Source organism: Tachypleus tridentatus, chromosome 2 (assembly GCF_004210375.1).
Source record: "Tachypleus tridentatus isolate NWPU-2018 chromosome 2, ASM421037v1, whole genome shotgun sequence".
Classification (NCBI taxonomy): domain Eukaryota; kingdom Metazoa; phylum Arthropoda; class Merostomata; order Xiphosura; family Limulidae; genus Tachypleus; species Tachypleus tridentatus.
This window is the reverse complement of record NC_134826.1, coordinates 68,951,528-68,976,335: the sequence shown is the minus strand read 5'-3', so window position 1 is coordinate 68,976,335 and position 24,808 is coordinate 68,951,528. Positions and strand designations below refer to the sequence as shown.

Here is a 24,808-nt window from a genome sequence, read left to right as displayed (position 1 = left end):
TTTTGCGAAATAACAGTATAAAAAATGAAATGTTCAACAGACGAAATGTAAAGAAAGTTGTTAAATAAAACCAGGGATACATTAGGATGTCTGGTCAACGAGAAACCTATAGACTGTAACAGCAGAAATAAAGAGAACAAGAGATTACCTATTCTATATCCAAGTTCCTCGTCGGGCGTATGTACTGAGCTGACTCACAAGACGTACTAGCGTATAGAACTTCACGTTGTTTTCGATTATTGCATTCAGAACGAGGGAGGGAACATTTCTCATTAGTCCTACACCAGTAAACTAATGACACGAAGTAATTACATTGATAGTGGATCGTGGGTTGTTTTAAAGTGTGAAAGACGGTGGCTCAAGCATGATGCTGTATGAGTGTGTTGTAACATCTACTTGCTAGGATAAATGTAACACGTTAATATGTGTGTGTTACAATAATTACTCTGCAACCTAAAGCTATGTGTTTCAGTTTTAGAATGATCTTCAGACCTGATTAGTTAATTTCATTAAGAACTAATTCAAAACAAGAAAGGCTCCTTGTAATTTTCTGGGTTTTGGTTTAACAGACGAAATGTGTAACGTACAACAAGAAATACCCCATATTGGGACAGAGTACTGATAGTTGGCAAGAAGTCCCCTGCTGTAAATTATATCCAGTGAAAGAAGATAAAACTGGTAGTTTATGATAGAGTTTATCCAGCAAGAGAAGATAGACATAAAATTCGTGCTTAATACTAGAACTGTTTATTACGTAAACTGCCCAGCATATAAAACCTTTACAATAACAAAAAAAGCAAAGTCGAGGGACCATATTGTAGTCGCAACAAAATAAAGTTTTAAATTATGGTAGAGTATTGAAATTATATGGTGATATAGAGCGCTATTTACGAAATCTATGTAAACGTTTTATTTGTTAGTAGACTGTAACTCTCCGAATCATAACTGAGTAACGAGTAACGTAAGCCTACTTATATGCAGTCGTCACGTTATGTGATAGTATGTTATCTTTCTTGCGATCTCTACATCTACACTTTTCTGGGGGATGCGTGTGTCTCACGTGCTGATAATTACTATTTTAATAGAGTCTGATAACAGGAAACATACACTCGTCTTTTTCTCAGAAAATAACTGATATATAAAACTGTTTAAGTAATTGGTTAATTGTCAATTTCGCGCAAAGCTACTTGAAGGCTATCTGCGCTAGCCGTCCCTAAGTTAGAAGCGTAAAAAGTAGCCGGGAAGAAATTAGTCATCACCACTCCCTAATGTTTTCGTACTCTTTCACCAATGAATAGTGGGATTGACCGTGGCGTCATAACGCCCCATTGTTTCTGTGGTCAACACGCTTACGTAACCCTAACTAAAATTTACCTATAGTCTCCTATTTTTTCAACATCATCTTCCCACAGATGTTTGCTCTAAACACTCTAGAGGCTTTGGTGCATAAGATAGCTCTCTGACACCCAGAGCCCTGTGCTAGGGTAACTATTACGTATTTTTATTTTAAGTAGTACATTTGCCAATGACATAAACGTTTTAACTTTACGTGTTGGCCTTGCCGTCGGAACTCGGCTGTGGCCAACATTCGATTTCTGCTCAGAATTTAAACTCTTACCTATGCTGAGCGACTTCGGATTGTTATTCCGGGTCATCAAGTTCGTATGGTCGCCATTCTCCAAGTCGGTACTTGACCCTGTAGGTCTTTCCTTTCTCAAAGAGTCGGCTCCCGTCACTGACCTGAGAATTCTGGGTTCACCTCCTCGTACCCAACACCCGCCAGTATGACAAACCCTCAACGCGATAGCTAACCGCGTCAGGCCCCCGGATGTGATCCGTACCCTCGGGGTAGGCCTCCTAACTCCATCTCCTGGACCACGCCTCCGTTTCTTCAGCTTAGAGAACACACTGACTAATCTAACTAAACCCTTACTGTGGGAAGAGGATAGGGGATATCTCCAGCCTATCCTGCAACCCCAATCAGCACAACGTAGGTTATAGAAAATACTTACCCTACTTACCTTAGTCTGTAACTGTAGAATTTCTTCGTCGTAGTAACCTCTTGATTTCCTGTCGTATGTTGATTTCACTTTTGGGGAACACACTACACAACTTCACATGTGCAGTCAAAGTCACTATTTTTACGGTCCATAAGCCATTTGTCCTAGCACCTAACAAACAGACTCGCTAACCAGGTTTGCACCTCCAGCGATGGCTGGACCGCCGTGGTTCCCTCCTTCGTCGTCCACTTGAAGTCAGCGCGTGATGCTTGTCTCAACATAGTGAATTTTTTTAAATCTTAGATCCATGAAACCGCCTTTTGTTTCCATTATTTTCGACTCTTCCTGGGCCCATCTCTTGTTATATTCCTCTTCCAATAATCGATTTTTAACCTTATTCTTGTATTAGCTCTTATTCTTTTCATTACCACCGGAACGCTTTCCTTTACATTCTCGTACACTGTCTTACACCTTGCGGACCATATCTGATATTTAAATTCACTTAACAAAAAGAAAAAGGAGAATTTCTGGTTGCTTTTCACTGGTAGTGGGATATTAAAGGGAACTGTAGCGTAACTTATCAGGTCCGTGAGGAAAATATCAGATATTTTACTCCAATATACTTTAACGTATGGACAGTCATAGAAAGCATGTTTTGTTGTTTCTTTGGGCTGGCAGTACAGACATTTATTTGTTTTCATGACTTTTTGCTTGGTTAATCTCTCTGTTGTTCTAACTATGTCGTGTGCTATTTTGTAGTTAAGATCTCTTCTTTTGCTTTCTTTTTTCATGTTACTTGTTGAGAACCATAACGCCCCCATGGCCAAAAGCGCGCGCATGTTTGGAAGTGTGTTTTCAAACATTAATTCTTTAACTTTTGATGTATTTGCTGACCTGTTTATTTATAGTTATTGGAAGTTTGTATAACAAATGGTTTATCAATATTTGTAACCTCACAGTTTATAGATTCCTGGTTAATGAATTATTAAGTAAACTTGACATATCGATATAAAAAATTATACATTTTTTATAATCTTTCGAACAAATATTGGAATACACATGGCCGTTACAATTATGATTTTAATTGGTGTAGAATTTTCAGTTGGACAAGTGTTTGTGAATTTAAATCTCTCGCCACTTGTTATGCAATTGTGATAGTCTAAGACTTGCCAACTCTCCATCGTATAGCGCCATCTGTCAGAATTTCTATGACTACTTTAACTTGAAGCGTCACCAAGAACGGTAGAAAGTTTCCAATTCAGATCAAATGTCGTGGGGAAGTTATGCTGTGTTCTGAGTTTATTAAGTATAACAACGTTGACCTGAAATAAGGAGCGTGTTACAGTCTACGCTTCTTTGTTTTGTGCCGATTAACCTATATGAAACGAGTGATAACACCTGACTTTGAGCCTGTCGATCGCGTGAGTCAAGTCGAATACCACAATAGCGATGGCGGTTAGCATTTTACTGTGCAAGTCTTCACTCTCGTAGACTGGTTTATCGGTGAAGCACAGGCGATACTTTGGATTATCTTATAATGTATTTCTGGATTTGACAAATTATAATTCATCTTTAGGCCTTAGTGCTCTAAATATTGGTTATTAATATATATTTTTTTATATTGACTATCATCGTAAGACGTTATTTCCGTGGGCTAACGCTAACAGTTACGCATTATTTAATCGAATGTTGATTTTACTTATTTTGTAACTCGGTTTACCACAATTTGCTTAGTAATCGCTGGTGTCTACTTCAGACTGAAGAAAATCTTGACAACTGGTAAAGTTACTCGTATTTTCTTTTTAGATGTGATTAAATAACGTGAAAAGAAACTTTTTTTTTTCCTATCAAGGCTCTAATTTGGGCTTAACCCGTAACGACCTTCCTCATGTTACTATTACAGTGTTAATGATTGTATTCAATAACACTTAAAAAGTGATTTTTTTAAAGTTACTGTATAGTTATACATGGTTATAGTATTACATTTTTCAGTAGAATAGGAACATGGTTTTTGTGATGTCATTTATCCCTCCAGTGGTTTGAATGCGTGTAAAATTACAGTTACGTAAGTTAAAGTTGATGAAGGCTTAGTCAGTTAAAGAAAAATTTTAAAGTTTCTTTTACTCAAACACTATAGTTACAACAATAAAAGTTGATCTTAATCAATAAATGCAGAAAATATTCAGTTTTTTAAAAGCAGAACACACTTGGTATGTCAGATATATAACGCACTATCTCTAATCCTAATATGGTAAAAATGTATAAAAAATCACTAGATGGGACTTTTCATTATATTTGCAGGCCATGAGGCCATAAATGCGTTTAGGTTTTTTTTATATAGAGAGAATTGAACACTGAGGTTGCGAACATAGTTTACTGTATTAACAGCAGTTGTTGATTAACGAAGGCACTGCTGTATTTTAGTAATGTAACGATAATAAGATAATTGGTGAAGAAAGAAGTTATCAAATATTTAACCTAATGAAGTATGTGTATCACGTCATGTAATACTATGTTCGTCGTTATTGCTTCATAATTATAATTAATCAATTATAATAGACGGGTTTCTGAACGTAGACTTTCTTAGGACAAATCCAAGAATAATTTATATTCCCTCAGAAATATAATGAAAATAAGTGAAAAATATTAGAAACTATTTGATTTTGAACATGAATTCACTGAATACTTTGTATTAAGTTGAAATATAAGCGTAATTGATAATGTCGCTCTTGTTAGTGTCTTTCACGTACTTGAATATTTATTAAGTGTTTGCCTTTAGACAGCGCGCCTATAATTTTATATGTGTGACATATAATGTTTATCTGTTTGTACGATAAACACTGAAATAGCAGTTAAATGCACGGTTAAGCTCACTCGACCTAAAACATTCTTGCGTGAAGATACCCCTTGGAAATTAATGCTTTGCTTATGGTGTCATCTAGTCCATTAGTATGCTCATAATATGAGGAGATCCGAGATGATTTAACTGTTAGGTGGCGTGCTGGTGAAGTTTATAAAGGCCTAAAATTTTGAAGTTTTTAGAGGTAGTTAACGAACAAATGGTAGCTAAAATTCACAAAGAAAATTAAATGTTCTAGACCTACTCATTAATCTCATTTGAAAAATCTTAGTGAAGCTAATCAGCTTTCTTGTAGAGGAAAGTCAGTTGTCGCCTTCTCTGATCTTAGAACTAAATAAAGAACAAACAAGATGGGCAGGGTGCTATCACGATTAGATCCTACAGTTGCACTTGTAAATGGCAGATGTATTATCATATGAACATTCATACTTACTACAACCAACAAACCAATTAGGAAACAGAAAGATAATCTAAAATATGGTGGCAATCTAGGTACGACATTTATAAAATCCTGGTTTGAAGCAGTCTTTAGACGACTTTTTTAAAACAACCAAACAATAGAAACCTAAGTAAAAAGAGATATTTTAAACTGGAAGTTACAGAGGAATAAAGTTCACACAGCGTGAGTTGTAAAATAATAGTTGATGCCAAAGGAAGTGTCTTAACGGCTAAAACTCAGTTATGTACGATGAGGAAACATTATAAACATTGTATTGTAATTAAAACTAATTTCTGTGTGACAGTTGAGCTAGCGTACAATTACTGATGCCACGTCACCATTTCAACGGCTAGGCGATAAGCTTTATTAACTTACAGTCCTAGGATGTGGGTTCGATTCATGCGATAGATATAGCCCGGATAGGATATTGCACAGCTTGCCCTGCGCTAAAGCAAATAACGTCTAATCATCATACGCGTAATTAAACATACTTGGGCTTGTTAAGTGTATGCTTAATTATAACAAATGCCTCGTAAGATAACTGAAAATGTTTGTTTGTTTCTTGAAGTTAGTGCAGGCTACACGATAGCTAGCCGTCCCTAATTTTGAAATTATCGACAAGAGTGAAGACAGATAGACAACAGCGCCCATACAGACCTTAGGCTCCTTTTATCAGACAGAATAGCAGGTTTTCACAGTCACTTTTATAACATCTATTATTCCAAAGTGCGGAGTGCGATTTCTTAACTTGTTATGCAGTAGCTGGAGGAGAACGATAGAACTTAATGTCAGTAGCCCGGACCGCTAACTACTTGGCCGACGTGAAAATGACGTAATTAGATCTTTTTACATACCTATGCTCATTTAAAAACAGTTGTTTAAATTGTTATAAATGGTACTCCAAAGGATCTGTAATACTTGGGAGACAGTTTTAATAATCTCTGAGGAAATGTTTATACACTGTTTGTTTGATTAGCTAGTTACATTGCGATGGATCTTCAGTAGTTATTGTCACACACACACACTTACGACGTTAACTTAGGGCATCTTTAAACATGATATGAAAGCACTAATAGCTTGTGTGCAACTTTGCAAACCACCCTTGGTTTTTTTTTCATCTTCAACACAAACTTTTACTTGTTTGTTTTTTCCATCTTCGACACATCAAAATTAGAGTAAACCTTCATTACCGCTACATTATTTATCAACTTTAAAACTGAATTGCAGTCATTTTAAAAATAAAAGTAACATTTTCTTCTTTATACAGGTACGTCTCTCCAGCATAGTAATTAATCTTTAAAATACGTTTCATGAAACCTTCCTTCCAATATCAAGGTGATCGGCTTGTCTGTAAGGGTTACGAATCTTGGCACGAACTCTAGAAAAACATCGAATACGAATCGGCATTCCTCACAAAAGAGACTTTTACGTTTTGGTGCTCTTGTCTCAAATATCTCGTCCAAAACGAAACAACAACAACAATAAAAGTCTACATTTAATGGGCCCATCGTCATGAGACACCACGTGCAGTGGCAATAAGAAACTAGTCGTGAAGACCATCCCTATCACGTTAATGGTTTATTCGACCACAGGACTGGAACTAATGTTGTCAGTTTGATGTATAGTTTACAAGGTTGTGGGAATGTACAGTAATAACATCGATGCTCGTAAACTAGTGTAGTTCAGTTCCCAGCGTATTGATTTAACTGGTAAACAATCTACGAAATCACCTGTCATGGCGATAACGCACTCACGACTCAGTCTAATGGTAATATATTATAGTAAGAACTTCAAATTAAATCAACCACAAGAGACAACCTGTGCGTGAAACTGGTTATACCAGAATTGTGAAGGGTACGACAACGTCCCTGAGTGACACAGCATTTAGTGAAAGATAACCTAATTTGTCACGCGAGTTAATCAACCTCGTAAAAGGGTACTTAAAGTACGTCTAATGACCGTCTTTGTACAAGAGGTTTTATTACAGATTTGTTACCGAAGGAAAGTGGAGATTAGGCGAATATTTAAGTTTGACTTGAATTTAGGACTGTAAAATAAAAGAACCGTTAGATTAAGAACAGAGTCCATTTTGAATTGGTAAAAACATGATGAAAATGTTATTTCACGATGTTTAAGGAGGTGAGGTAATTGACAGACAGTAATACCGTTTTCTTATATTCCAAGGTAAGTATGTCTGAATTTACTATAACAGTTACTAAAAGTTTAATACTTGTACTAAGTACCTTTTATTTATATATGTGTGTGTGGAGTTTTCTGTACCTAACACTAGACGTCACGCCTGTAAGTAGCTTTGTTTAATGTCAGTTATATATGTTGTACATCAGTTTATTTAGAGCCGTTTAAAGGCTTAAGATAGTCCTTAACTGTAAAAACATACTTGCAATCATCGCGACAAATCACCGATTACCGTCAATACCAATCAGTGATGACGAGAAAACCCACTGATAGAGAAAAATACATATGTAAAAACGGCTGGTTTGGGTTGAGAACATTTATGTAGAGGAGCGAACAACATTTCAACCTTCTTCGGTCATCGTCAGGTTCACAAAGAAAGGAATAGGTAACTGACCGGAAGCTGACCACATGCTTGAAAGAGGTTATGTAACTGAGTGTCGGAATGTAGAGGGCGTGCTTAGATGTTTGAATATATAATTTTATATTATTTATTATATTATTTTTAATATAGGTATAAAGGTGTTCCTTTGTATTGGTTTATTTTGGGTTTAAGTTGTTGTATAGTAAGGTTTCTTTAATTTTGCGTTTGTTTATGTTTGTTTCTTTATTTAGTATTTGGGTGTTTTCTATGGTTATGCTGTGTTTATTTGACTTGTAGTGTTCGAAAACGTGTGAAAGTGTATGTTTGTGTTCTTTCAATCTAGTTTTCATTTATCTGCTTGCTGACGATGACCGAAGAAGGTCGAAACATTGTTCGCTCCTCTACGTAAAAAATTTTCTTCACCCGAACTAGCCGTTTTTACATATATAAACAAACAAACAAACAAAAAATTAGTATGTAGTTTAATGATATATTTTAATAATAGGCTTAACAAGCATACAAACAGATGATTTACTTGCGTATATAATATAATGAAATAGAAACCCTATAACCCTCTAAGTTACTATAATAACAATAGATTTAACAAGAATACATGAAAAGCAGAAACACTAGACAATGGAGATCATGGTCATTGAAAATTATTGACACAATTCTGGAACGTCACATAGACAGAATGAAGTTTGTCTGAAATGAAAATACTACAGGCTTTTGTGTAACGTTCCTTCAGCATGGTATGGGTATTAAAACGTTTGTTAAAATAAAGTAAAGAACAACGTTTCGACCTTCTTAGGTTATCTTCAGATACATTTTTACGTCAAGTGGGTTTCTCATCATCACGATTTACTTCTTGTATTATGGTTTAGGGATGATTGCAAGAGAACTGGGGATTGGGTCAAACAAACCCCTAATACACTGGCTTCATTTGTTGTGATAACAACAGCAAATCTAACTTGTGAATAACCACGTGTCAAATGAATTTCGGCTGTATATATACAGTATTATCTAAACACGTGTTTGTCATCATTACGTTGAATTCCGTTTTACCAGTGGTGTTGTTTGTACCAGAAGGTGTAGTTTTCTCTAAGCCACTAATCTCTTTTACAAACGAACAAACGTCACTATCGATTGCAGATATTTTACTTTTTTTTCCACCGGTTTAGTTCGGATGTTAAACTGGAGATATAAAAAAATATAATTTCAAATCTGACATTCATCTGCCATAATCCACTTCCTAGAAGTCATTTTGTTCGACGCAATAAAACTCAACAGACACCCAAGAGTAGTGTTTTGATTTAATATACACTGTTGTTATGATTCAGATATGATGGGTTGGGCTGCGTGTCGGAACGATTAATATTTTGATTACATATTCTATTAAAAAAAAATCCATTTTCGAAGTGTACATCATATACATCTGTAAAGAAAGAAAGAAAAATATTAGAATATCCCCTTACGTATAAAGACAGAGGACGGACTCTTGCCACTAGTAGTAGATTATCTCTAATATTACCTTGAACTGTATTCTCGCGACAAGCTTCTTGACCGTACGTATTCAGTAATGTCCATTTGTTACGCTAGGTCTCACTACTGATTCATCTGTTAGTTAGTATGTTAATCTCAGCTCGTGATCACTCATTTATATTATTTCACGCGACTTTATGTTCAAAATTGACACCATTTTTGCTGTCAAAGATGGTTTTCGGGGAGTGGTGATGATAAACTGCCGCCTATATCAGATAATTTCCCTCAAACCACGTTCTAAATACGAGTGAGGCGTAGTAGCTAGAGAACAGCCCTGTAGTAGACTCAGTTTAATGGATACGTTTGAATATACTAACGTAACGTGTGTGCGTGTAATCTAATTTAAATGTGTCGTATCAACCGTATTTCAAAATATTTCACAAGCTGTTTGTACATATTTGTTAAAATGACAAAGACTAAATTTCATCTGCTACGCTTGTTCTGAAACTAAACCGAATATCAATGTATTGGCCCGAATTTAAGGCGATGTTACTATTTTTGAAGTCCAGAAATTATTATTTTGTAATTCATAAAACTATAGTATAAAGCATGTGTGTTTTCTGATAGCAAAGCCACATTGGGCTATCTGCTGATTTGACCGAGGGGAATCGAATCCCTGATTTAAGCGTTGTAAATCCAAATACTTACGCTGTAACAGCGGGGGACGGTAGAAAGTAACCAATGGAGGAAATAAACGTTTTTATTTACTCACCCTTAAGTGGAGAGGTGTAGGGAGGAAGGATACCTGTACGTTTTATCCTAGCCATACGCCATTATTTTGATCGAATCCCACCCTACTCATATATGCAGTAGATTTGCATTTCGCGTTCAGTCACTTATATATGTAGTACAAGTAAAGTTGAATAAAACAGTCGTGTAGCTTTCTTAAGTCCGGAATTAGCCTAATTAGGGCTAAATAAAGTTTAATAAAACAGTAGTGTAGTATAGTTAGGTTCGCAGTCAGCCTAATTAGAGTTAAGTAAAGTTAAATAGAATGAACAGCTGTCTAGTAAAGCGAGCCTTATTGGGGCTATGGAGATAAAGCTGGGTTACTCCAAAGTTTGTGTATTATATCCTTTGCGTGACACTATACTATCTGCAAACACGGTGTCATTTCCACTTGATCAGTCAGTAGCCCAACAGCTGTAACAGCCGTCACAAGGTGACAGGAAACTTAGTCAATTGTTATGGACTGTAAAAAAAAAAATAAAAAGCTGTTCAATAAGAGACGAGAAGTACTCGAGTTGTTAGTAGTTGTATGTTTGTAATGTTGGTTCTCTCGCTTTCCTCCTGGAAGAACTGTGTATCACACTAACATGGGATAACGTATATATATAATTACATGAAACTTCTGCTTTGTTATTCCAAATCCACGAAAGCATAGTTTAAAAACTTGTGTATATATATGTTATATACTACTTTTATAGTATTTTCCTATTTAAGGCTAATCAGCACAGCTTGGGTCAGCAAACTGAAGAAATACCATTAGACCTTTTATAATGGTGAAATTTATGTAATATCTGTGGGGTTTTGAGCTCAATTTACTTTACCATACAGCAGCCTAAATTAATTTAGGAATGGTGAAGTTAAATGGTCTCTAAACCTATAGAGATGAATAATTTGAATTACGGTGACACTTTTGAAAAATAATAAAAATATAATTAAAAATAATAGTTATAACAAAAGATAAATTATATTTAAAAATGAGTTTACTTTGATGCATTTTTAAAACCGAATAAAAGGTATGTTTACAACGCTAAAATCAGGGATTCGATTTCCCTTGGTGGGCTCAGCAGATAGCCCGATGTGGCTTTGCTTTCAGAAAACACACACACACAAGTTATGTTAAGCCTAATTATATTCAATTTTCCTTTAAAGCAAGGACTGAATTCCACTCTGTGTTAAATATTAGTGTGGATTTGCTACAAAAGGTGTCCTCCGTTGGGACAGCGCAAGTCTTCGGATTTACATCGCTAAGGTCAGGGGTTCTCTTCCCCGCTGTAGAAACAGCAGATAATCCAATGTGGTTTTGCTATCACAAAATATTCACACTACCAAAGGTATCCCTGAAGTATTTCCCTAGAAATCCGATGTGAAGTTTCTTTAGACATTTATTTCTTCCCTTAAAATTCAACGTAAAATGTTTCTACTGATCCCTCCTGAAATCCGACTTGATTTCTTCATATATATTTGAAATACATAAAAAAATGAATATTTTCTACATATTTAACCACCAGTTTTAAAAACTATACACTCTTCATCCCATATCTTCAGCGCCACCACCTCACCTCCTCCCCAATTTTGAAATTTATACCCGTTTCTCTGACATAAGGAATAGATTCGTGTTGTTGTTTTTTCGGTTCCATTAAGAAATAACATGAAAGTAAGGACTTTTTGCGTGTGTTATCTATAATAAACATTAAAATTTGATGGCTCACGTGAAAGTTGTAGCCCAAAAACACTGAAACAAAAGTGTGATAGTAGAGAAGTCAATCAACGGAAGTTTATGTTGCCTGGAAACATTAAATATGAAAATAAAAGGTAATGATCTGACCATAGTGTTAATCGTAAGGTTTTGAGTCATATGGTGTGGAAACATGTTATAAAGTAACTCGAGGATGATGGGAGTAGATAATTTGTTATAGAACAGTTAATTTATTTTGTTTGTTTGACTGTTATTAAAGCAGATATTTTAATACGTCGCTTCTTTGTTCTTTATAGATGATGGTAGGTACATAGATTTAAAGTAGCAGCCTTCTAAAACTTTCTGGAGAATTGGAGTCAGTTTTATAAGATACGAGTGTGTTGGGAGCGAAAGAAGAAAGGCGGTCTTCTACTCGTCACGTGACCAGTTAACATATAAACTACTAATTACCCACTCCAGTGTAATCTTGTGAGAGTGCACTTTTATTGGTTGAAAGCCCGCTGGGAACATCAAAGCAGGCATTAACATCTCCTAAAGGGGCTTCAAGAAGGCGAATAATCGCTTTCTCGCTCATTTACTCACGCTGTAGCGAAGAGCACTAATCAAATAGAAAAGTATAGCTGATACTGTTCCAGCTGTTTTTGTTTTCTCCATTGCCTCTGAAAGTTACACTGTACTTTCACATATCGTGGAACTGTTCAGTTACACTGATACGTTTTGGTTGCTGAATTGTATGCAGTTCGTACAGTTAAGCCTCGCTAAAAATTATGGTTATCAGTAGAAAGGTTTCTTTGAAGCCTTTCTTATCTTACGTACAGTTCTTTATATTAAACGTTTATGCTCTTTACTTGAGAGCAAACTGTAGTTTAGTTTTACTTTGAGGCATTTTGACTGTTTGTAATGCTGGTCCAATAGTTTGTTAGCCTTGGGCAACATTTTTTTAAAATTCAAAAGGTTGTTGCTTAACTATTTTGGTTCCTCCCGATGTGCTTTTTGATCTTGGATTGAGGATCCGATCCCAACATTTCACAGATCTTGGCGAACATTTATTGAGAAAATAATCCACACATCCTGCAGTTCGTTGTAATAAGTTATTGAGGATATAATTCACATATTTTACAGTTCATTGTAATAAGTTATTGAGAATATAATACACACATTTTACAGTTCGTTGTAATCAGTTATTGATTCACGCGAGTGAAACTTAGAAAGTGAGATAAGTTACTGTTTATTTTCTCATAAACACACTTTACACCATCAACATCTGTAGTTCATACATTCTTAATCTCCAACATCATCACTAGAATCCTATAAATTTGAGTAGTTGTATGGGTGTCGTTTCAAAAGTTCCTATCTTAATACACACAGTGTATTACCCATTCCTCCGATATAAAATGTATAAAAAATGTTGCGCTAATCACCCTTTCATCAAAATTTATACTTATATTGACAACAGTATTGTAGTTTCGATTATTTCTTTTGTTCTGAATTCTTTATAGTTACATTGTACGACAATTTGGTTATACAGCTTTTATTTATTATAAAGATGTACTTAATGTTTAACCTTATAAAATTACACACATAAAATGTTTAATCAGGAAATGAGATAATTCTATGCTGTAATGTTTATTTAATTCAAAACTGAGAGAATTAAATTCAAAGTGTACGGCTTCAAATTCACTTGTGACATCAGCAGAAAGAGGTGACATCTGTCGTCCGAATCCGTCATCATTATCTGTAATTATCTGATAACACGTGTTATGAATATCCTTTTCTTTTGTTCTGTTAAGCAGAAAATTGATGGTTAGAATATAAGTTGTTTAAGTTAAACAAAAATTATTAACTTATCAGTTCGTATTTAACTTGTATATATTTCTCAGTGCTAATTTTAAAAGTGAAATAGAAAACATATTGAAGCTTGTGTCTGTATTCTTTCCAGTGGGTCGTGAAGCTATCCAGGAGTGTATAATTTTGATTTTCCGAAAAAAAAAAAAGCATTTCCCTAACAAGTAAACACTTAAAAAACAAAACAAAGGAGCAATACATTCACTTATCAGACACCCTTGACCTCTCTTTACAAATCGTATTTATAAGATGAGCGATAGTTTTTGAGATTTTTTTTTAAATCGCTTACGGCAAGTCATTCGCCTCTTACTGTAATGTGGCTTTAATTACTAGATGAATAACACTGGAACCCTGTTGTGGCTTCAATGACTTGGTGAAAGTCACTCGGATCCTTTTGTCGTTTTACTAACTAGGCGAATGTCACTCGGACCCTTTTGTGGTTTTATTGATCAGGCGAATATCACTCAGACCCTTTTGTGGTTTTACTGATCAGTTTAGTATGTTTTTTTCTCTGTAATGTCTTGAATATATTCTGTTATATATATTTTTTAAATCTGAGGTCACATTTCTTATTTGAGTATGAAAATTAAAACATTCATGATTAATTTTGTAACTGGTACAAACGAATATGTTTAAAGAATTCATTGATTGATTGAGATCAAGACGGAATTGAGATGTTATATAGAGTGGCTTTTAAGGTTGGTTTTGTTTCAGCGGATCAAAGAAATATGAGATTTGGTATATTTTTTACCAGAGAAAAACAAATAAACTGGCATACATTAAACTCAGAAATGTTTCTGTGGTCTCTTGCTAGGAAACTAAGTCTACTTGACAACATCAACCTATGATGGCATTTAGAAGCTGATCTGTGGTGTCACAGGTTGTAAAATCGGCTTTGCTAAACTATCTTTAGATATGGAAGATCCTTGTGTCATTAATCATGATATGTGCCTGTGTAATTTCCTGCAAACAAAGCTGTCCTATAAGAAGTCAGGAAAACACAACAACAAATTTTAGCGCTGTTTATAAATGATCTTCTTGTTTGTTTGTTTGTTTTTTTCAAATTTTATCTAGCGGTGCAGTTCTTTGGGCCATAAATCAAAATTTAATAATGTAAGTGGACTTATCGTTGGTACGTAACATTTATTATTTTTCTGTTGTTTTAACTTAATCACAAAGCTACACATTTGGCTATCTGTGCTCTGCTCACCACTGCTATCGAAACCCAGTTTTTAGCGTTGTAAATCCGCAAACATACAGCTCATACAGAGGGGGCTATTTTTCTTCATGTACATCACGAAATAAAAAAATGTTATAATGGCACAGTTAATCCCACTATTCGTTAGTAAAAGAGTAGCCCAAGAGTTGGCGGTGGGTGGTGATGACTAGCTGCCTTCCCGCTATTCTTACACTGCTAAATTAGGGACGGCTAGCGTAGATAGCCCTCGAGTAGCTTTGCGCGAAATTCAAAAACAAACAAATTCACGGCCCATTGTTGATATCGAAATCCAATTTGTAGTGTTGTAAACTCAAAGATTTACGGCGGAGCCACAGTGAAGTCCAAAGTGTGGGATTTTTTCTAGTTAGTTATTTTGAGACTTTTCTTCAAAGACAACAGCGTCGTGAAATATGTCTGTCCCCCTGGTATGTCAGCGGTAAGTCTACGGCTTACGAAGTACTTAAATCTGTGGTTAGATTTTCCAGGGCGGACAGAAAGAAGGTAGCCATTTGTGTGGCTCTGTGCTCATAAAACAACTTCGTAGTTAAAGAATCACAGTTATTCTTCATTCTCTTTTGGGGCTGAAGTTACATTTGTTTGGAACGTTAATTCGTGACTTTATTAAATCCGCAGGTATTCCAGTTAAGACTAAAAAATCGCGACAATTTTCAAAATTAGAAATACTTAATTTCGAAGTGAGAAGGTAGAAAACGTGTAGTTCAGTTTTCATACTCTTTACATACCTTTCCCATATCCAGACACACATATTTTTCAACTGTTTATCGACATTGGTTACTTTCCAAATGTTATCAGTTCTTTTAAGAACTCCTTCCCACCTGACACTCAACAGTAAGTTAGTATTTGGGGTTTGACTCTGCCGTGCTCACAGCGCTGATAGTCAGTTTTGAATTTCGTGCAGAGCTATACGAGGGCTATCTGCGCTAGCCGTCCCTAATTTTGCAGTGTAAGACTAGAGGGAAGGCAGCTAGTCATCACCACCCACCGCCAACTCTTGGGCTACTTTTACCAACGAATAATGGATTCGACCGTCACATTATAACGCTCCCACGGCCTGATAATCAGCTTTGCAGTTAAACAGAAGTTTTTTGACCAAACTTCTGTTATGTAGTTTTTTTAATTTAGTAGTGGGGATGGGATGAGGTGTGATATGGACGTCTAGATTATCGCATTTCGAGAACTGTTGTTATTTATTGACGACCCCTAACTCTGTCACTGTTTCACTTATAAGACAAACGGCGTAATGAAACTTATAGTTGAATTTTTTTATTTTTTTTACCTTCACAATATTGACCTATGTTCGTTTCACTTAGAGATAAAATGTTATGACGTAACGTACTTTTCATGTCAACTTTTTTATGATATCGATCGTAGTACAAGTGGCTGATTTTGTTCTTCAGTTTGTTTTCGTGATAATATCTTCAAGGCTAAAAGTGGCTTCTTGTATTTGTATATTACCGATAACATGTTTTGTCTTTGTCGTAGATATTGAAAGTTTGGATAACAAAACGATTTCTTTTGTCCCTCTTTTTCGGGGATAGCGTTGACTCACATTGATTCGGTAAAGTAACTGATGTTTTTTTTTTTTTTGCAGGTACCAGACACTGATGTTGGTAACCTTACATCTTCAACTGTAATAAGTAAGTCTTATGTTAATCAAACCGCACTATCCACTTTTAAATAGACCGGTGGTCGTCGGATATTTCCTGTTGAGTCCCGCTTATCAGTATTCAAATTTAAGATCGTTTGCGCTTCCCATCATTGTTTTCTTTAAAGTTAGGTTACAAATGCAATAGTTTTATTATGTATAGTATTATTTCCCAGTTAATAGTTTATAATAATACCTAATTATGGTGTATTAAGACTGTGATAAAGTAGTAGTTGTGAAGTTTATAATAATACCTAATTATGGTGTATTAAGACTGTGATAAAGTAGTAGTTGTGAAGTTTATAATAATACCTAATTATGGTGTATTAAGACTATGATAAAGTAGTAGTTGTGTAGTTTATAATAATACCTAATTATGGTGTATTAAGATTGTGATAAAGTAGTAGTTGTGAAGTTTATAATAATACCTAATTATGGTGTATTAAGACTATGATAAAGTAGTAGTTGTGAAGTTTATAATAATACCTAATTATGGTGTATTAAGATTGTGATAAAGTAGTAACGAGTGACGCTCGTTGCCCAACCCTCGAATAAAATGGTCGTGGAGCTTAGCTCAAAACAAAACGTTAAGTATGATTGAAAAATGATTAAAATAGATGGACAGTTACGTGTGATCTGTTCTTATTTTTTAACGATCTATTGCACACTGAGATATCCCCTTCCGTTTCAGCACTAGTCCTTTTAGTCAGAAATTCATTGAGTTTAGTTAGGTTAATATAAGTTAACGTAACTAAACTCAGTTACAGACACTTTCCAGTATATGTTGGAAATGTTAAACAATAAAATTGATGCTAACCATTTATCTGGACTTCTTTTCTCTGATTGTAAGAACCGAAACTGGTACTGGACTAATCGATATCGATCGGTTAGTTTACGCTTCTCTCGAGAGTCAGACACGAAATGAGCCCTGATGGTCGAGCACAAATCAAACAAATCCTGTTAACTCCATCACAGATCGCATTTTGACTGCCGGAATATTTATTATCCTATTTTTAACGTTGTTTTTTTTTCCCCCTGTGTTTGTGTGTGTGACAACTTCTGGTTACTTTGAAAGTATAACCTATAAGAGAGTGCGTAAAACATTGCAATTAGAAAGACGTAAAAACGGAGCTGATCAAACTCTAAGAAAGAAATATGTGGAATTCATTGTAATAGATGTAAAAGTCATTACAAAACACGAATCAGTAGTTTTATTTGTTTAAAAATTAATTTAACAAACTGTGTTCTCAAGATAGCTGGTATGGGTATTAAAACTTTAATTAAAATAAAGTACAAAACAATGTTTCGACCTTCTTAGGTTTGCAAATTCACTTTGTTAACCTGAAGATGACCTAAGAAGGTCAGAACGTTGTTCTCTACTTTATTTTAATTAAAGTTTTAATACCCATACCAGCCATCTTGAGAATGCATTTTTACTTAAAGTGGGTTTCTCATCATCATAAGTTAACAGAATGTGTATAATGTTGCTTTTATAGAAATAATTCAAGCCGACAACTCTTATATGTAGTAAAGATGAAGGAAACTGTTCATTATTATAAAAGCTGGTTGTTGCTCAGTCTTTAGCCTTCCAAACTCTGAATCAAAGGATTCATAATTTGTGTGCTGGTACTGCAAGGCCAAGCTTTGCACTTTCTAGCAGTGTGTGTGTGCTATAGAAGTTGTGATTTCTTCCTTGTGTTTGGTTAAACCAGAGTAACCAAGGGATTGGTGCTGGTTGCTGTTAACTGTAGCTGTCTTCTGTCTAGTATGTCAGTTTAAGATTAAAAACTGTAAGTAGATCAAAGAACCTAAAGTCTTACAACATGAAAAGTACAACAGTTGGCTTTGTTAGTTATGTTAAAAAGTACAAATATGACTCAAAGAAGGCCATATTAGTTGACATTAGAAGTAAACAAATGTGTGTGTTTTATAAACATGGTGTACAGATTTCAGACAGCTATTCCACAACCATGTTGAAATGTATACATTGCTCTTTCCTCTTTTATAGTGATCTGTTTTTTCTACTCATCCTTGTAAACAGCTGCCACTTAGTGACACAAGAAGGAATGATAGATGGCATTAATAATCAGATTTGCTTATGTATTGGGACTCACTGTATTGAGGGTTCTACCAGTATTACTCTGAATTGGGCACAGCTTGTTCTAATCTGTGATAATGCAGACTGGTCCATGTATTTTAAATTGTGATTTCATTAATCAAGCTGTGTGATAGGTTCTGTCAAATAGTTGTCCAGATGGTCTAAGCAGATTTGCTCTAAAAAAAAACGAAAAAAAAACTTGGAAAACATTTTTTTCAGTTTGCTCTATTTCACAGAAATCCAAATTAACCAACTTGTATGTGAACTCCGACTGAAAGAGGAGGGCTCTAACCAGCCTAAAATAATGGTACACATGGTCTTTCGTCAAAATTAACTGTCTGTACTAAAGTTTCTTGTAGTCTTTGGTCCACTGGATGATAAATTGGATGTAATATAGAGTTCATTATATCATTCCTTATCTCTCAGAAGAAGAGACAAAACATTTTTAATCCATTTAAGTAGTACTTTGTGTTATGTACAAATGTTGTAAAGAACAACAGCTTTATAAGTACAAATTACGTAACAAATAACACAAATTTACAGAAATATGAAGTTAATTACCTGACTAGTTTTGACATATCACATACATCATTTTCAAGCATACCATGTGATATGTCGAATTTAGTTGGGTTATTAACTTTACATTTTTGTAAAGTTGTGTTTGATATTTGTTTTAATCTTCACAACTGGAAACGTTTGTTAGCAATTGCTGGTAACCAGCTTATTTTGAAAGAATTGGCTTCAAGTATTAAAATACAACCAGATTATAAATAAATAAATAAATAAATACTATTAAAAGCTGTAATAAAGTAGTTACCTTTAACTTGGATCATTTATATTTGTAAAAATACATATTTAAGTCTTCAAAATATAATTGAATTTCCAAGTATATGTTTCTGAATTTTTATTTCAGACAAGCCAGGTCAGTCAATTATTTTCTGTCCTGTACAAATCTGTGAGTAAAGTTTCTGATTCTGTTGATAAGTTGAGTTGTACAACAGTTTGTGCAGTAATTTTAGCCCTATCTGAAATTGATGCAATTAGAATACTTATTTATAGTGTGTTTTACAGAGCATGGAAACTGTGTGGCATTTTTCAGTTCCTAAACCTTGCTTTTATTTACAGGGGAACACAGAATTAGCAGTAGTTATAGATCCAGTCACAAACAAACAGTTGACAGTCACCTTGGGTCTTCACCTGACCTGAACCTTGGGGAATTACATTCACAGAATGTCAGTCATTTAGTAGAAGAGAATTCTAACAAGAGAAATTCTTCACCTGTAAAAAGTAACAAAGAAACTCAACCAGAGGGTGAGAAACAATCTTGTAATAAGTCACTGTGTGATCATCTAACCTTGATTGAGTCGGAGAGTATAAGTGGATGGAAAATAGCTTCATTTCAGACAGAAAGATCCCAAACTGTGCAGAAGAGTGAGAAAAGAATTAATCTTTCAGTTCTTTTGGATAAAAAAATATCAGCTAAAGTTGTAAATAACCATGTGCTAACAGTTAGAGAGTTATTGGATGTATCTCACACATCAGAATCATCCAATATTGTACAGAATGCTAAACAACAATTTACACATGTTTATGCATTACATCCAACAATCAGACAGGAACCTGTAAAAGCACTTGGACAAAAAACAAATTTTTTTAATGCATCATGTCTATCATTCTCTTCTGAATCTGTAAATTGTTCTCAGGATTCATTGTATCCAACAACAGGAGTTCATCAGCAAAATCTTGTAGAGCCAGTAAAACATTCTTTTCAAAATGGTGAAGGAGAATACAATGCTTTGAAATTGTTAGGTTCAATAGGAGATTTTAATTCTGTACAGAACTGTGTTAAAGATCCAGTAGTTTTATATCCCAAGAAACTAATACCTGTTGCACATCCAGCAGTATCCAGAACCAAGTCAGAAGAATACTTAAACAAGCAATCTTTTGTGTACACTGAAGCTGTTACCTTAAAGAATATTACAAACTCAACATCACCAGTGCTTCAAAACAGTTGTACACATTTTCAGCATATTGGTTATGTGGCACTAAATCCTCGAAGTCCATTGCCTTTCCAGAGGTCTCTCAGAGATGACAATGAACATCATCCTAAAAGTGTTGCCACACCTAACTTAAAGAATGTAGACAATGGCACTTTTCTGCCTACTGACACCTGTCAAACAGTGTATCCATACAAAGAACTTTCATCTGGTTATCAGACTGTAGAACAGCCCCACCATTTATTAAATAAATCTTTAGGTTCTGCCACATTATACTCCATCTCAGCTTCAGAACATTTCCCTGAAAGATCATCATCTCTAACTACATTATCAGCCACCCAATATCCCCTGACAGTTTCATTAACTGTCACAACAAAACAACCAGTGTCTGTAGTGTTGCATAATTTCAGTTCAGATGAACCCACTGCCAAAAGCCATCACCATCTTTTCAACTGCCATTCATTAGTGCAAGAACCAAGTTCTCATCAGAGAACTAATTCAAACTGCAAGCTAAGTTTTTCTCTTACAAAACAAAACAAATTAGCTGGCCAGTTGAGCAAAAACTTGACTAGTCTGGACCACTACAAACAAAAGGAGAGACCTAGTACTTTGGTCAGTAGCTCCAAATATAGTGCTCCATGCTATACTACTGCAAGGTTAGACAGTACCAGCTTGATCAGTTCAAGCTTTTCTAGATTTAACTTGTGGACAGGGTAAGTAACCTGCATACTGCAGGTACTTGAAGTATACTTGATAAATAAATGTTATTTCCCCTTTGATACATTAGTGATTAGTTTTAACTTTCTATGCTAAATATGTATAACTGTATTGTTGAACTCAGACAAAATAACTTCAAGTGAAACAATTTTTTTTGGCAAAAGTGAAAAACAGAAATGTAAGAATAAGTGAATACTAGTTCTGAGTTAGGAGTGCAGTTTCAATGTTTTCCCAACATATTTTATATTTAAGACAACACTGTATGACTAATTTCTCCAAACACATTTTTTAAAAGAAACAAAACATCCTTCAATTGTAAAAGTAACAATTGACTAATGTTCTAAAGATCTACAAATAATTAATGATCCTTGTGATTTTTTTCATATTGATTATTGTTATTAGCGAGAGTTCAGCTGTCAATGTATGAAGAAAGAATGCTGACACTTGACTTCTGAAAATATAAATGGAATTCTATTTGTGATTGTTTTGTACATTAACAGGGTGTTAATATTTTTAAGAGACATTTAGAATTGTCAGATTTATCTCTCCCTCTCTCCTTCTCTTTCTTATAAGAGAAGGTGTCATTGAGATTCTTGTAACATTTCTTAAGCAGTATTTCCAAAACAGAATTTGTATCCTTTAATTAAAACTTAATAATGATGTGGAAGCTTCATGTAATTTATTTATTTCTCTTTATTGTCTAGTGCCAGTTCAGTATTTGTCAGTATCCACAGGTCTTGCCAAGAACCTGGGCTACCTCCAAGACCAATTCCTCCTCCAAATAGTTTTGTTTCTTCCAGTATCAACAAGTCTTACCTGGAACCTGGGCTACCAAGAGTAATTCCTGCTCAAGATAGTTCTGTCTTTGCTAGTGCCAACAGGTCTTACCTGGAACCTGGATTACCTAAACTAGGCCCTCCTCCTCCAAATAATTTATCTGTGCCAGTTCAGAACTTTTCTTCATTTAACCCACACCAAATGATGTTTGCTCCTGTCATTCATCCAACAGTGTCACTACCCTCTGCAAGCCTTTCTCTTGGCATCACTCCTCCATTTGCTGCAGAATCTCTCTTTTCTCTTCCAAGTAGGTACCTAAGAAAACCATGGACAAGCTGCAGAGCTTGAAACTGTTTATCTATAGATAAACAACTGTCTCAGTTCTAGGTTTATTTTCAGAAACACAATAAATCATGTATTTTAATGTTTAATTACTTCATTGAAACTTTAAACTGGCAAAGTTTGGAAAGTGTGAAGAGAAATACACTTACTTAATGATGGTATAGAGTGATATCGTTAATATCACACACCTTTCCTTTGTGGTGGTACCGAGTGATATTGTTAATATCACACACCTTTTCTTCATGATGGTACAGAGTGATATCATTAATATCACACATCTTTCCTTCGTGGTGGTACAGGATGATATCGTTAGTATCACATACCTTTCCTTCGCAGTGGTACAGGGTGATATCATTAATATCATGCACCATTCCTTCGTGGGGGTACAGGGTGATATCATTAATATCACACACCTTTCCTTCATGGGGGTACAGGGTGATATCATTAATATCACACACCTTTCCTTCATAGGGGTACAGGGTGATATTGTTAATATCATGCATCTTTCCTTTGTGGGGGTACTGGGTTATATCGCTAATATCACAACACTATAAGACTAAAATGCAAGTTATCTACTGCTTCCTATATATATTAGTTGCTAATGTAGTCAACACATTTACATTTCATTCAAAGAAAACTGCTCTAGTAACATCATATTGCCATTCTTTCTGTGATATATATTTTTCTAAAACAAGAAACGTTTTTGAAAATGTGTGCAGAAAAACCAAAACATTTAATCCATAGAATCATGTCATAATTTTATCAGAGTTTTATTAAAGTTCCTCTAGTTTGGTATTAAACCATTATGTATGGCCAACTGGCAGTAATAGTTCATAACTAAACATCTTATCATCAACTGGCAGCAAAGCTTGTAACTAATCATGCTGTCAAAACTTATCAGTACTCAAATGACAAATGGCTGAATTTTAATTAAAGTAAAAAAAAAAAAATCTTCATACCCCTCCCCCCTAAAAAAGAGTATTTTCCCAAATCCTCACAGAAGTAATGATCAAATAGATTTAGATTTAATAAGTTTAGAGTGTTAAAATACATGTAAGATAGAATAATATAAGTAAACTTGTGTAGATGTATATGGAGCTATAGGCCTAAGATGTATATGTGAAAGTATTTCACAATGTGGGTGTCATGAAAGTAGAACAGCATTAAAACTTTTTGATGTTAAATATATGGGTGTGCAAGCATCTAGCTTTATTATTTACAACAGGGAAGTAAAAGCTAAATGTTGGTCAATTTTGAACATTGTGTAGTATATGAGGATGCAGAAGTGTAATGTGAAAATTTTGAACAAACCCATAACAAAACTTCAAGATGAAAACAACTGTTCTTGCTCATTGTAATACACAATGTAATAATGTTCTTATAATGATTTCATAGTTCACAGGCAATAATAATAATGAACCCTTCAGTATTGCCTGAGTTGAATTGCTTGCAAATAATTTAAAAAACAGTGTACAGTTCTTAACTTTTTTTTTGTTCCACATCAATGTGGTATAATAATGGGTTGGATATTAATGAGCTTGCTGATGAGACATAAGAAGAGATAGAATGCTCATATTTAATTATAGCATAGAATATTTGATGCCTAAATTGTATTGACCATCACTTACAAAAGGAAACTAGTGGACAACAGAGAAAGAATATAATGCTTATTGATTACCTCACTGGGAAAAGTGCACATAGTACAGTGTACAAAATTATAAAGTAGGTAAGGAAAAGATGCTGTAAAGTGACTTGCTATAGATAGTTACAGAAAACTTTAGTGATGATGTAATGTGATGTGTTTATTATCTACTAAATAACTTGTTATAGATATCCTGGTTACAGAAAACTTTAGTGATGACGTAAAGTGACGTGTTTATTATCTACTAAATAACTTGTTATAGATATCCTGGTTACAGAAAACTTTAGTGATGATGTAAAGTGACGTGTTTATTATCTACTAAATAACTTGTTATAGATATCCTGGTTACACAAAACTTTAGTGAAAAAGTGACGTTTTATTATCTACTAAATAACTTGTTATAGATATCCTGGTTACACAAAACTTTAGTAATGACGTAAAGTGACGTGTTTATTATCTACTAAATAACTTGTTATAGATATCCTGGTTACAGAAAACTTTAGTGATGACATAAAGTGATGTGTTTATTATCTATTAAATAACTTGTTATAGATATCCAGGTGACAATAATTATATTTTATAAAGCATAACAAAAAACTTTATTATTTAAGTTCTGTGATATTGTCACAACATTATCAGATTAGTAATGAGAACAGTTATGTATTAAATGTTTTTAAGATCA

The 24,808-nt window shown here is 34.5% G+C and overlaps 1 protein-coding gene across 13 annotated transcripts in view; it reads left to right on the top strand.

Annotated features, from left to right (window-relative positions):
* The window catches only part of LOC143244139 (uncharacterized), a 108,789-nt gene that overhangs the window by 61,539 nt on the left and 22,442 nt on the right, over nt 1-24,808 (top strand). For all 13 annotated transcript variants that reach the window (XM_076488281.1, XM_076488284.1, XM_076488271.1 and 10 more), the window contains exons 3-5: nt 16,500-16,545; nt 19,777-21,361; nt 22,070-22,449. In XM_076488281.1, the coding sequence (XP_076344396.1) occupies nt 16,500-16,545; nt 19,777-21,361; nt 22,070-22,449 (2,011 nt within the window). The remainder of the gene's footprint in view (nt 1-16,499; nt 16,546-19,776; nt 21,362-22,069; nt 22,450-24,808) is intronic.